Source organism: Dipodomys merriami, unplaced genomic scaffold (genome assembly GCF_024711535.1).
Source record: "Dipodomys merriami isolate MVZ:Mamm:240054 unplaced genomic scaffold, mDipMer1.0.p SCAF_12, whole genome shotgun sequence".
Lineage (NCBI taxonomy): Eukaryota > Metazoa > Chordata > Mammalia > Rodentia > Heteromyidae > Dipodomys > Dipodomys merriami.
In genome coordinates this window covers 1899532-1912248 of record NW_027202493.1, presented here as the reverse complement: position 1 = coordinate 1912248, position 12717 = coordinate 1899532, and the positions used below count along the sequence as shown (strand labels likewise).

Sequence of the window (12717 nt, the reverse complement as noted above, 5' to 3'; positions counted from 1 at the left end):
TGTTTGCCTTGCATGCATGAGGCCCTGGATTTGATTCCTCAGCACGGCATTAGCAGAAAAAGCTGGAAGTGGGTCTGTGGCTCAAATGGTAGACCATTAGCCTTGAGCTGAAGAGCTGAGGGACAGCGCCCAGGCCCAGAGTTTAGGCCCCATGACCGAAAAAACAAAAGCAAAAAACCCACAAAAAACAAAAAAAAAACAGTATAGCAGTACCATCCCACCTGTTGTGTTCAGGCACCCCAAGTGAAGCTACTTGAGACAGCACTAACTATTGTCACTTAAAACCTCCAAGCAGCCGGGCACTGGGGGCTCATGCCTGTAATCCTACCTATTCAGGAGGCTGAGGTCTGAGGTAGGCGGTTCAAAGCCAGCCCAAGCAGGAAAGGCTGTGAGACTCTTATCTCCAATAAACCACTAGAAAACCGGAAGTGGTGCTGTGGCTCAAGTGATAGAGTGCTCGCCTTAGGCTGAAGAGAGCAGGCACAGCGCCAAAGCCCAGAGTTCAAGTCCCACAACTGACCAAAAAACAAAAAACAAAAACCTCCAAGCATCTTCTTAGGTAAGAACCTGGCAAAGAAGCCTAGGATTGACTGAGATCAGGAGCACCATGTTGTCATCCCTGACACTCCTGGGTTCTTGAGCTGCTGCAGCCTACAGTCTTTAAGAAAATGCCAGTAGATAACCACATTAGCTCCCAAGATTCTGTATGGTATATTAAGTAAACTCTTCAGCAATCTAAGTAGCTTTTAGTGACTTCTTTTATCATATGCATAAATAATACTGTGAAACAGTATCACACACAACACTCACTATCTGCCTAAATTAGTTAAAACAGTCTTAGGGAAGATCAAATGAGAGGTTGAATGAGTCCAAACAATTTGAAATTCTATCACTGTATTAACTAATAGGACTTAGTATATGTTAAGTACTAAATATTTGGCACTCAAAACAATTGCACTAAAGATCAAGCAATTAAAGTTCACTATTAAGAACAACACAAAATCATAGGCATACGTTTACTAATATTAGAAGCTAGATACTAGTGGCTCACACCTGTAATTAGGGCTACTTAGAAGGCTGAGAGCTGGAGGACTCTCAGGAGACCAGCCAGGCAGAGGAGCTCACTAGATCCATATACAAACAAAACAGCAAATACCAGAGCTAGGAGTGGTGGCTCAAGTGGTAGAGCCCCAGCCTCAAAAGCTCAAGGACACAGTCAGACCAGTGTTGCCAAAAAAAAAAAAAAAAAAAAAAAAGAAAGAAAATTACTAGCATAAATGAATACACTATTATAAAAGATATCCCTCTTAATAGAAATGCTTTCAAGAGCCCTATTATATAGAAGCTAAGATGTACTTTTATCATCTTAACATATATCATCTTAAAACCAAATGGCATTTTATCAATGGAATTATTTTTTCCTTTTGCTGGTACATAAAATATATTGTAAGTGATGCCTCCGATTTAATGACATACAGAGCAGTTTATTGTGAGGGGAAGCTTGTAAACTTGGTGCCATTTGTGAGTGAACAACAATAAATATTTCCCCCAAAAAAAATCAACTTGCACAATTAGATACACTACAAATGGCACTTGCTTTTGAAATGGTCAGATGAACAAACATGTGCCTTACCTCAAAGACAGAAATATTATTCTTTCGGTATATCTCATTCGCAGGAGGATGAAACCAACCACATTTTTTCATGTGCTGCTGTAGAATAGTTCTACTTTTCATGTATTTTAGACAAAATTCACAAAGATATAATTTAGGCAACCTGTAAATAATAACAGAGATTTACATCTTACACATCTTCAAATGTCACAACTCTATCCTTTTGATTTCTTATTATCACCCATGTTTTAAAACCTATACTCCTAGTTACTTAAGAGGTTAATATTAGAAGGATCATGGCTCTAGGCCAACCCTAGAATCTTTTTCAACCTGGGTGAAGTATTATAATGCCTGTCATCCAAGCTATGAGGAAGACTGGGATTGGAGGATCAGGTTGCCAGGCTAGCCACAGGGGGCGAGGAGGGTTAAAAATCCATCTTAACTTGAAGAAGCTAGGTGTGATGGAAATGTTCCTGTCATCCCAGCTATATTAGGATACATAAAATAAAAAGATCCTGGTCCAGGAATAGGCCCAAGGAGGAACCAAGACCTTATTTCAAAACAAAAACACAACAAAATGAACAAACAAGCAACAACAACAACAAAACAGTGAGGCTGGGCTCTGGTAGCTCATGACTATAATCTTAGCTACTCAGAAGGTTGAGATGTAAGAACTGAGGTAGGAAGCCAGCCTGGACAGGAAAGTCTGTGAGACTTATCTCCAATTAAGCACCAAAAAAAGGCAGGAGTAGAGCTATGACTTAAGTGTTAGAACAGTAACTTTGAGCAAAAAAACTCAACGACAGCAAGCAGGCTCTGAGTTCAAGCCCCAGTACCGGCGGGGGCAGGAGGTGGCGGGGGGGGGGGGAGGGGGGGCACAGTGCAAGAAAGGGCTTGACCTGTGGCTCAATGGCATATACCTATCTAGACTAGTAAGTGTGAGGCTCTGAGGTCAAACCTAAGTCTAACCAATCCCCCCTGCCATCCCCACCCCCCAAAAGGCAAGACAATTTATCATTATCTCCACTAATCAAAGAAAGAGGAGGAGGGAGAAAGAGGAGCAGGAGTAGGAAAAGAGGGGTGGAGAACGGAGGGGAGGAGGTGGAGAACGGAAAAAGAGGAAGGACAAGAACCAAATTTAAACTAATTTATATAGCAGCACATCAACTTTGCCTACAGGAAGGCAAAGATGAGAAATTAAGGCAGTTCAGTGCTCTTCATATAAGGCTAAGAATTTCATCTTTTGAAGTCATTTAACTGACAAACATGAAAATCTCACATATTTTTCTCCCTTGTGAATGAAGTAGAGGAAAGCCTGCTTCTGAACATACAAACAAGATGATTTTGCTGAGCTACGAATTCTTTTAGCTTCCTTTGCTGTCTTTTATCTTTTCATTCATCTACTAGAGTAAGGAAATAAAGGTTTCCTGAATACTTACCACATGGCAGGCACTGTACTAGGAGCAAAAGGTGTATGTAGTACAGAGTAAAATGCACATCTATTGTATATTATAAAAACAGTGATTTATAAATGATTTAAGTTGGAACTTAAAACACTAAATATGTTTGACAAGTTAGGACAAACTATATTCTCTTTCTCTCTCTCCTTTCCTTTTCTACAGTCCTGGGGTTTGAACTCAGAGCTTCTTGCTTGCTTGGCAGGTGCTCCACCATTTGAGTCATGCCTCTAGCCCAACTTTTTGTTATTTTTGGAGATGGAGTCTCAAAGACTTTTCTGCCCAGGCTAGCTTTGAACTGCAATCCTCCAGATCCCAGGTTCTTGAGTGGCTAGGATTATGTGCATAAAACACAGGTGCCAGTCCTTCTTTCTATCTCTAAAGTTCTGGCTCTCTCCTTGGCTAAAAGGGGGGAAAAAATCACCGTAGCAAGTCCTGTAAGCTAAAATAAATGCTCAAATTATTCTTTCAAATGTTCTAATTTCAGTTTTTACATTGTCTTTACTCAATACCCTTACTATTGAAGTAGTACTTTAACAGATCATCCTTATCCTTTTTATAAGGAATTTGGTAATAAAGGTAAATGATTAGGTCAGTTCACAAATTAACTAAAAATAATTGGCTTTTACATGTAAGACCCTAAAACTACAAAAACCTTTTGCTACAAAATAAAACCCAGGTACCCTCACCATAAACTTGACTTCACTGTAGCTAGCCTGTATCTAGAATTGCCATGCCGAGACAAACTAAGATCTGACATAATCATTCAAACACACATACAAAACTTCTGGATAGTAAAATAACAAAACACAAATGCAAAAAATTCACTACTGTATCTTGCCTCATTATTTAGTACTGAAATGGAAGAAAAAATTAAAACCTCACTAGTTTAGTTGCTATTAGTTTAGACAGTTATGCTTAAAAAGATTAGCCTGGAATTAAAGAAAATATGTCAAGTAGATTAATATACATAAAAGCTTGATTTATTGAAGTTGGAGGGTCATAACAATTTTCTCAAGTTTCCATGTTAGAAGTAGCTTTTGAAGTGTGACTACAAGTTATCTGAAAATACCTAGTATTCTACTAAAGCCTTTCCTGGGGTATATTATGGAATAGTAGTCCTGTATGAACTAAAGTCATATCACTGTACAAAAATTATTCCAAAATAATGAGTGAAACAAATAGTGCTGACATCATGAAGTCCAGGGGCAGGAATGAAAACCACAGGAAAGAAATATGCCCTGAGCTATTGTGCTTGTTTCCTCTGCCTACCTCAAAAACCCAAGTGTTCAGCTAGAAACAGCAGTGAGATGTTTTATCTTTCTTTATCACTAGATCTCAAATCTCAAAATGAAATGACCCCAACTATAACTATCATCATCTAATATGGTCACTAAATTAATGAAGTGACCCATAACTACCAAGTTTTCTTCTTGAATATCCCAAATATCTTCAAATGATTTTTTTCCTAAAAGAAAGGTGGAGGGCTGGGAAGGTGGCTCAGTGGTAGAGCGCTTGTCTTGCATGCATGAGGCCCTGGGTTTGATTCCTCAGCACCACATAAGCAAAGAGAAAAAAGCCAGAAGTTGCACTGTGGCTCAAGTGGTAGAGCGCTAGCCTTGAGCTGAAGAGCTGAGGGACAGTGCCCAGGCCCAGAGTTCAGGCCCCAAGACTGGACCCAAAAAAAAAAAAAAAGGTGGAAGGATGGCAGCTGCATCTACACTTTCTACTTACTTGCATTAAATTTTAATTGCCACAATATGAAAGCTGAAGTCATGTAATAAATGGTAAAATGCCCGCCAAGCAAGCACAAAGCCCTGAGTTCAAACCCTGGTTCTACTAAATCAATCACAATATGAAGATATGGTGATAACATTATCTGAGTACAATTTCACATTGGGGACAAAATGTTCAAGTAAATATTTCCTAAAGTTTGAGTGTATGAAACCTGTGTTTAAAAAAAAGTGGTGATGGACCACCTAAGCTTTACAATATTGTAAAGATGAGCACTGACTTTAAGATCATCTAATCTATCCGGTTTAGGTCTTTTAGTAGAGATGTGAAAATACAAGTAAAATCTATGTCAATTAGTATGTTAAATCATTTCACAATGCCCATATAACACCACCAAATATCATATTGCACAAGATAAGTACATTTTTATTGTCAGTTTACAAAATAACAAATACTCAATAAATGTTACTTTTCAGGAAACATTTACAAACAATATAGTGCAATTCCTATAGTGTATGAAAGTCTATTTTTTTTTTTTTGGGGTCCAGTCGTGGGCCTGAACTCTGGGCCTGGGCACTGTCCCTCAGCTCTTCAGCTCAAGGCTAGCGCTCTACCATTTGAGCCACAGCGCCATTTCCGGCTTTTTTCTTTTTGCTTATGTGGTGCTGAGGAATCGAACCCAGGGCCTCATGCATGCAAGGCAAGCGCTCTACCACTGAGCCACCTTCCCAGCCCGAAAGTCTATTTTTTTATGTTCTACTAGTAACCAGTTACTCAATAAAATCTTAGAAGAAATAAAAATTCTTGAAATAATTACCACCAAATCTTATCTGGTAAATTGTGAGTTCATGCCATTGCCTTAGCATAGCAAGATGTAGAGGATTTTATTGTCCATTTAAAAACAAAAATTTTTTAATATTATATGAAAAATGTAAGGTAAAAGAAAATATTATAGTGTACTTTATTCCAATAGATTTCTTGATGAAAATATTTTAAAAGCCACTGATGAATGCAACCAAACCCAAGGGACTAACATTGTTAATTTCAAGGGAATCACCTAAAAAACAGTAGAAAAACAAAACCTTTTAGTAAAATGTATGAAGAGCTGTAGTTTTAGAAGAGGAGAGAGAGAGAGAGAAAGAGAGAGAGAGAGAGAGAGAGAGAGAGAGAGAGAGAGAGAGAGAGAGAGAGAGAGAGAGAATACTACATAGAACAGATACCATAATCTTAAATGCAGTTGTGGAAATTCTTTCTCTCTCTCTTCCCCCTCCCTACCTCCTTACATCCATCACCCTAGAGAATTCTACTGGTTCTGCTTTTGGCGCTTGCTTTGTTTGTTTGAGACACAGTCTCTCCCAGACTGGCCTAGAACTATTATTTAGCTCAGATTTGGTATTCTTCTTCCTCACAGTACCTACTGGGGTCTTAGCTTTGCTAAGATCAACACAGGTTTACCTTCCACTCTTGAGGTTTAAAGCTTGCCAGTGTACTAACACCCTAGCAAGTGAAACAGGACTGGGCTGCAGCTGTGTATAACTGCTTTATTTCTAAGAATGGTACAAGTATTTTCCCCCCCTCAGGAGTTCTTATAGTATTTTTTACTTTTGCAACAGCAAAAGGAGAATAGCAGTCAATGTGGCCTTTATAATACAATCAACTTTAACAAAAATTATTTAAATTGAAGGTTAAAGTATGAACCATGTTATACATACTTTCTGGGAACTAAATGTTCAGAGGTTATGTTGATGTGATAGAAGAGGGCTTAAATGCTAGTTGTGTCACTTGTAAATTATATTATCTTCAGTGTATTTGTTGAACCCTGGTCTGTAAAAAGAAGTAAAAAATATTCTCCTCATAGAATTACTCCAGAGATGCTTAGTCTAGTACCAAGTCCAATGAATGGTAATTATGCCTGCTAAATTATTGTTTCTATTCAGCCATTTTGCTTTATGATTTTATAGTAGTAAGAATTGTTTGGTTTCTTCTGTAGTAGCTGTGAGTATAAGACTGGGAAGGTAGCTTAGTGGTAGAGTGCTTGCCTAGCATGCATGAAGCCCTGGGATTCAATTCCTCAGTACCACATAAACAGAAAAAGCAGGAAGTAGCACTATGGCTCAAGTGGTAGAGTGCTAGCCTTGGGAAAAAGAAGCTCAAGGGCAGTGCCAAGGCCCTGAGTGCAAGCCCCAGGAGTGGTTAAAGAAAAAAAGAAAATCAAATCTAGTAACAATTCTAGTAACAACTATGAATCAGATGAAGACAGGAAGAGAATCAAAAGGTAGAAGGAACTTTCTGAACTGTTAGGTAGTAATCCGCTTTATCAAAACCTCAATGATTGGGGCTGGGAAGGTGGCTCAGTGGTAGAGCGTTTGCCTTGCATGCCTGAGGCCCTGGGTTCAATTCCTCAACACCACATAAGCAAAATGAAAAAAAAACGGAAGTGGCGCTGTGGCTCAAGTGGTAGAGTGCTAGCCTTGAGCTGAAGAGCTGAGGGACAGAGCCCAGGCCCAGAGTTCAGGCCCCACGACCGCCCCCCCCAAAACAAACAAACAAACAAAAGAAAAACCTCAATGATTTCATAGTACAGAGGATTTTTATTATTATGAAGGAAAGGTCTAAGCAGTTAGAGTAGAGGGTATTTCCATGAGGACATACTGTCTTCCTTGCAGCACATCCAAGTCATATCTCTAATAGTGAACCAAATAAGGTGCTCTGTGAACTTTACCCAGGCCATGTGAATACCATGTAACTCTATTAGGAAAAAAAAAAAATTTTTTTTTTTTTGGGGGGGGGGAGTCCGGTCGTGGGGCCTGAACTCTGGGCCTGGGCACTCTCCCTCAGCTTTTCAGCTCAAGGCTAATGCTCTACCACTTGAGCCACAGCACCACTTCCGGCTTTTTTCTTTTTGCTTATGTGGTGATGAGGAATCGAACCCAGGGCCTCAGGCATACAAGGCAAGCGCTCTACCACTGAGCCACCTTCCCAGCCCCCTATTAGGGAATTTTATAGTAAAAATTGTTTATATTCTTCAATGTCTGAGACTTAATCAAATTGCTACAAATGAAATGGCATTATTGCTTTTGTGCCTTTTTTGGGGGGTGGAGGGTCACAGTCTTGGGGCTTGAACTCAGGTCCTGGGCACTAATCCTGAACCCTTTCTGCTCAAGGCTAACATTCTACAGCTTTATGCCACAGTACTACTTCCAATTTTCTGGTAGTTAAGTAGTGACAAGAGTCTCATAGACTTTCTTGCCTAGCCAGGCTGACCGCAATCCTCAGATCTCAGTCTCCTGAGTAGCTAGAATTACAGACATGAGTCACCAGTGCCCAACACTTCATTGCTTTTTTTTTTTTTTTGGTCGGTGTGGGGCCTGAATTCTGGGCCTGGGCATTGTCCCTCAGCTGTTCAGCTCAAGGCTAGCACTCTACTACTTGAGACACAGCACCACTTCTGGCATTTTCTGAGGAATCGAACCCAGGGCCTCATGCATGCTAGGCAAGCTCTCTACCACTAAGCCACATTCTCAGCCCACACTTCATCTTGCTTTATAAAAATTAATATATACATATATAAATTTATACACAAAAGATTTTTCCTCTTGAGATTTTTCCTTTTTTCTTTATGCTCTCATTTTTGTATGCTTTGGGATTTGATTTTTTTTTTTAATGCCAGTCCTGGGGCTTGAACTCAGGGACTGGGCACTGTCCTTGAGCATTTTTTGCTCAAGGATAATACTTTATCGCTTAAGCCACAACACCACTTCCACCTTTTTGCTGGTTTATTGGAAATAAGAGTCTCACAAACTTTTCTGCCCAGACTAGCTTTGAACCTTGATCCCCAAATCTCAGTCTCCTGAGTAGCTAGAATTATAGACATGAGTCACCAGTGTCCAGCAAGCATTTAAGTGTTTTAACCTTTAATATAAGGAATTTAGTACAAAACAATAAGTAGACACACCAAAATTAAGGATAGAGGTTTACTATTTAGAAAATAAGATACCAAACATTTTGCTCAAGTTTAAAAGAACTCAGAATTATACCCACCAAACATTTAAAGATATTAAAAAATGAATACATAAGAAAAACTATGTAATTATATTAAAGATGTTATTAAATTACTGAATATTTTGTAAGAGAAACCTTGAGGACCACAATAGACAAGGAAATGTATAGTAAATTTTCAAAATCCCGCCATAAGAAAGTTGACTATAAATAAACTTCTTTTTTTTTTTTCTTTTCTTTTTTTTTGGGTCCGGTCGTGGGGCCTGAACTCTGGGCCTGGGCGCTGTCCCTCAGCTCTTCAGCTCAAGGCTAGTGCTCTACCCCTTGAGTCACAGCGCCACTTCCGGCTTTTTTCTTTTTGCTTATGTGGTGCTGAGGAGTCGAACCCAGGTCCTCATGCATGCAAGGCAAGCGCTCTACCACTGAGCTACCTTCCCAGCCCAGACTATAAACTTCTTATACTGTTGCTGTTTTCTAATGTGATTCCCAATTTTATTATTATTTATTATTATTATTATTGTTGTTTTTGTTGTTGTTGGGTTTTTGCTTTCTGCTAGCAAACATCTATTCCACCCCTAATATCAAGTTATCTATCTAGGTTAATTAGATTATCTAGGTAACCTAATTAAAATAGAAAGCAACAAATTCAATGATCCTTTCAGTGTCTTAAAAGACACAGTTCACAGTTGCATTCTTTGCCATGTTTTGAGAAGTGCTAAGTTTAGCTCTCTATTTCCATTCTTCCCTGGAGTAGAAGAGACAAGATGCCTGTGATTTTAATCTATCTACATCATAATTCTAAGAACAGTAGATAAATAAACTTTCTTCTCTATATTGAGCTCTCTTGAATGTGGACAATGAAAGGACCTTGCTTTATACCTACTTCCATATAGGTAGGTTTATAAGTGAGTCTCATCACACCTGGCTTGCTTTTCTGACAAGGTCTCACTAATTGTTTTGTCTAAACTGGCCTTGAATATCCAGCCTTTTAAGTCCAACTCCCTCATGTAGCTGGAATTACAAGTATGCCACCACCTTAAACCAGGATATTTCTTCCTGATTACCCAAAATCATAGCTATCTAACATTTTTGAGGAATTACCTAAACACTAAGTTTTCTAAGCAGTTGAAGAATCTGTTCTTTAACATGCATACATACACACATATACATACATACACATGTATTATGTACAATTTTACAAGACTTGTTTATGTTAATACTCCCTTAACAACTTCAGCTTGATTGTTGCTACTACATGGTACAGAATACTACTTTAGATAATACCACAGCTTTCTAGTCAGTCAGTTTAGGGTTTACTGATGTGTGTTTCACAAGCCTATGTTTCATAAAAGGGTTTTGTTTGGTTGTTGGTTTTTGTTTGTGCCACTTTTTTTTTTTTGGTTAGACGTCACTTCTTCGTTGAGTTCAGGGTCTATGCTAGCATTTACTCGTATTTTTCTTGTGCTATATCATTGGAATCAACATCAGCCAATAAAGAGACAATAAAAAGATGCCTTCAGTATAAGGCCTTTTAACAACTATACTGCTCTTATTACTGGTTTCTTGAGAATATGTTATAATATTCTGTGCATTATAAGCATTAAATTTTGCTAATTAATGTGATTGCTAGTCTTGCTACAATAAACTAGTGTTTAATTTTTTTAATTACATCTTACTTAATTTCATCCCTAAAGGAAAAATAAACTGCTGTTGTTGAATATTTACTATTTTCTATGTGATATACATGCTTTTCCTCACTTAATATTCATGATAACAGGTACTATTAGTACTCCTGTTTTACAGATAAGGGAACTGAAGCATAGGGTAGTTGAGTGACTTCTAACATTATGTCACTTATAAATGTCAAAGGTGAATCATGGAACTACTTTGGCAGTGCTACATACAGTACCTAACCCTAAAAACAAGAGAATACTCAATTTTTATGTTCAGAAATCCAAGCTATTTATACATAATAATATGTTATATCCATTTGTTTAAATATTCTTGGGAAAACACAATATCCACTATGTTAAATTATAATAATTGAGCTCAAAGGCTGTGCAAGTGAAACTTTATTATCACTTTAGATGGTTTTCTTTTTTAAAAAAAATTTCATGTGAAGAGTAAAGGCAAATTTGTCTTAAAGAAAGTGTTCCCTTCTCATTTTCAGCAAATGAAAGATTTTTAATTTTAAACCACAGCTTTTACACAGGTTATAGGAGAGAACATTTAAAGCCAGGTAGCATTAAGAGGCCTTATGGACATTAAAAGCCCCTAGCTTCTTCAAATGTGAAAAGATAAACTGCTAAATATCTTCAGGTCCCTCCTAGTTCTAGCATCCTAAGAAGCTAAGAGCAGAAAGTAAAGGGTCTCTACAAACATACCTTGAGTATTCTTGAGGATATGGGGAGGAGTACCAGGTGTGAATCTCATACTTCCCAAACTCAATGACAGAGGGACAGCGAACTTGTGGGTCAGGGGGACCAGTCACTCCAACTTTCTGTGTAGTTAAGAAACATTACAAAAGTTAGCTAAATTAAATATACTGACATAACAAAAAAAAATCTGAATCTAAATATCTTTTTTTCCTCAAGATTCCATGAGAACAACAATAAAAAAATTAGGATCAGACTAACAAACTTATTTAAAAATAAGCTGTATTATTCTTTAAATAAAAGACCAAAAATAAAGTAATGAATCTGTTAGAACAATGCAGTTGGTGGCTCTGTACTTTCTACATTTAGTAACACTGACAATTACTGGAAAGTAACACTTTCTCCAAACTAAACTTACTCCCTTACTAATTAAAAAAAAAAATCTGTCATTTAAATTAGGTAAAGATATTTTTATTGGGGGATGAAGCTGCTTATTTACCTCAGCTAACAACAATGGAAATAACCTACTGAACATGAAAGTACATAGAGAAAAGAATATTTTCCTGATTTAGGAGAGTTAATACTTAAAAATAATATAAAAAGATTAGGACAAAAGAAAATATCAAGAAAGTCTTCATTTCATAGTACACTTAAAATCCCCTTCATTTAGTAGAGCTGGAGATTTAACCAAGAAAAAAAAAGTACTTTGTTATACATAAGCTACTATCTTCTATATTCCGCTTACAAACAAAAAGTACCCATGCCCCCTTCACTCCTGTGATAATTCTTGGTTAGTTTAAACCAAGAATGGAGTGATTTTTAAAGTCTTTATAACTTTCTCCACTTCCATACCAGCCATTTGAATATAAGCCACTGCTGAAGACAACTTAAAATTTTAAGTTCAAAGGCTCGCTTTGCTTTGTACATTCCATACATGTGTGTATTTATCATGAGTGCTTTATAAATACTAACTTACTTAAGATGAAGGCAGAGCTAGAATTTAGCTTTATCAAATATGACTTTAAAAAAAAATTACTTCCTCAAAAGAATAATCATATGCTGGCATAGTAATTTAAGTAGCTAGGAGCCCAACACAAAGCCCTGAGTACAAACCAAAAGGGGAGGGAAGGAAGGGAATGAAGAAAGGAAAGGAGAAGCAGAGGAAGAACAATCAAAATTATCCTTCAGTATTATGTTTTAAGAGATCAATCAAAGATTACCAAAAGTCCCTACTGGAGCTCATAGACACATGTATATTACTAAGACCAAAGATTTTTATTTACTAGTTCTATATGAATTCTTTGATAAGAAAAAGCTTCTTCATTAAAATTCATTTGAGAACTCTCATGGGCCTAGCTAACCATTCCCTTTGTATAAAAGGCCAAGGGATTTAGCTCAGGTTTCATGCTGGAATATGGCCAGGTGAGATCTCTCTCAAGCTCTTCTTCAGACACCTCAAAACAAAAGACAACCATATTCTAATATGTACTGGAACTCCTCCAAATGCAAAAACAATATACAAGCATACAAGATGAGGTTA

At 37.5% G+C, this 12717-nt stretch overlaps 1 protein-coding gene across 4 annotated transcripts in view; it reads right to left on the bottom strand.

The window, feature by feature from the left end:
* The window catches only part of Kat6a (lysine acetyltransferase 6A), a 118940-nt gene that overhangs the window by 16901 nt on the left and 89322 nt on the right, over positions 1 to 12717 (bottom strand). For all 4 annotated transcript variants that reach the window (XM_070016085.1, XM_070016089.1, XM_070016087.1 and 1 more), the window contains 2 exons: positions 11187 to 11302; positions 1634 to 1775 (listed from right to left, as the gene is read on the bottom strand). In XM_070016085.1, coding sequence (XP_069872186.1) covers positions 1634 to 1775; positions 11187 to 11302 — 258 coding nt within the window. The remainder of the gene's footprint in view (positions 1 to 1633; positions 1776 to 11186; positions 11303 to 12717) is intronic.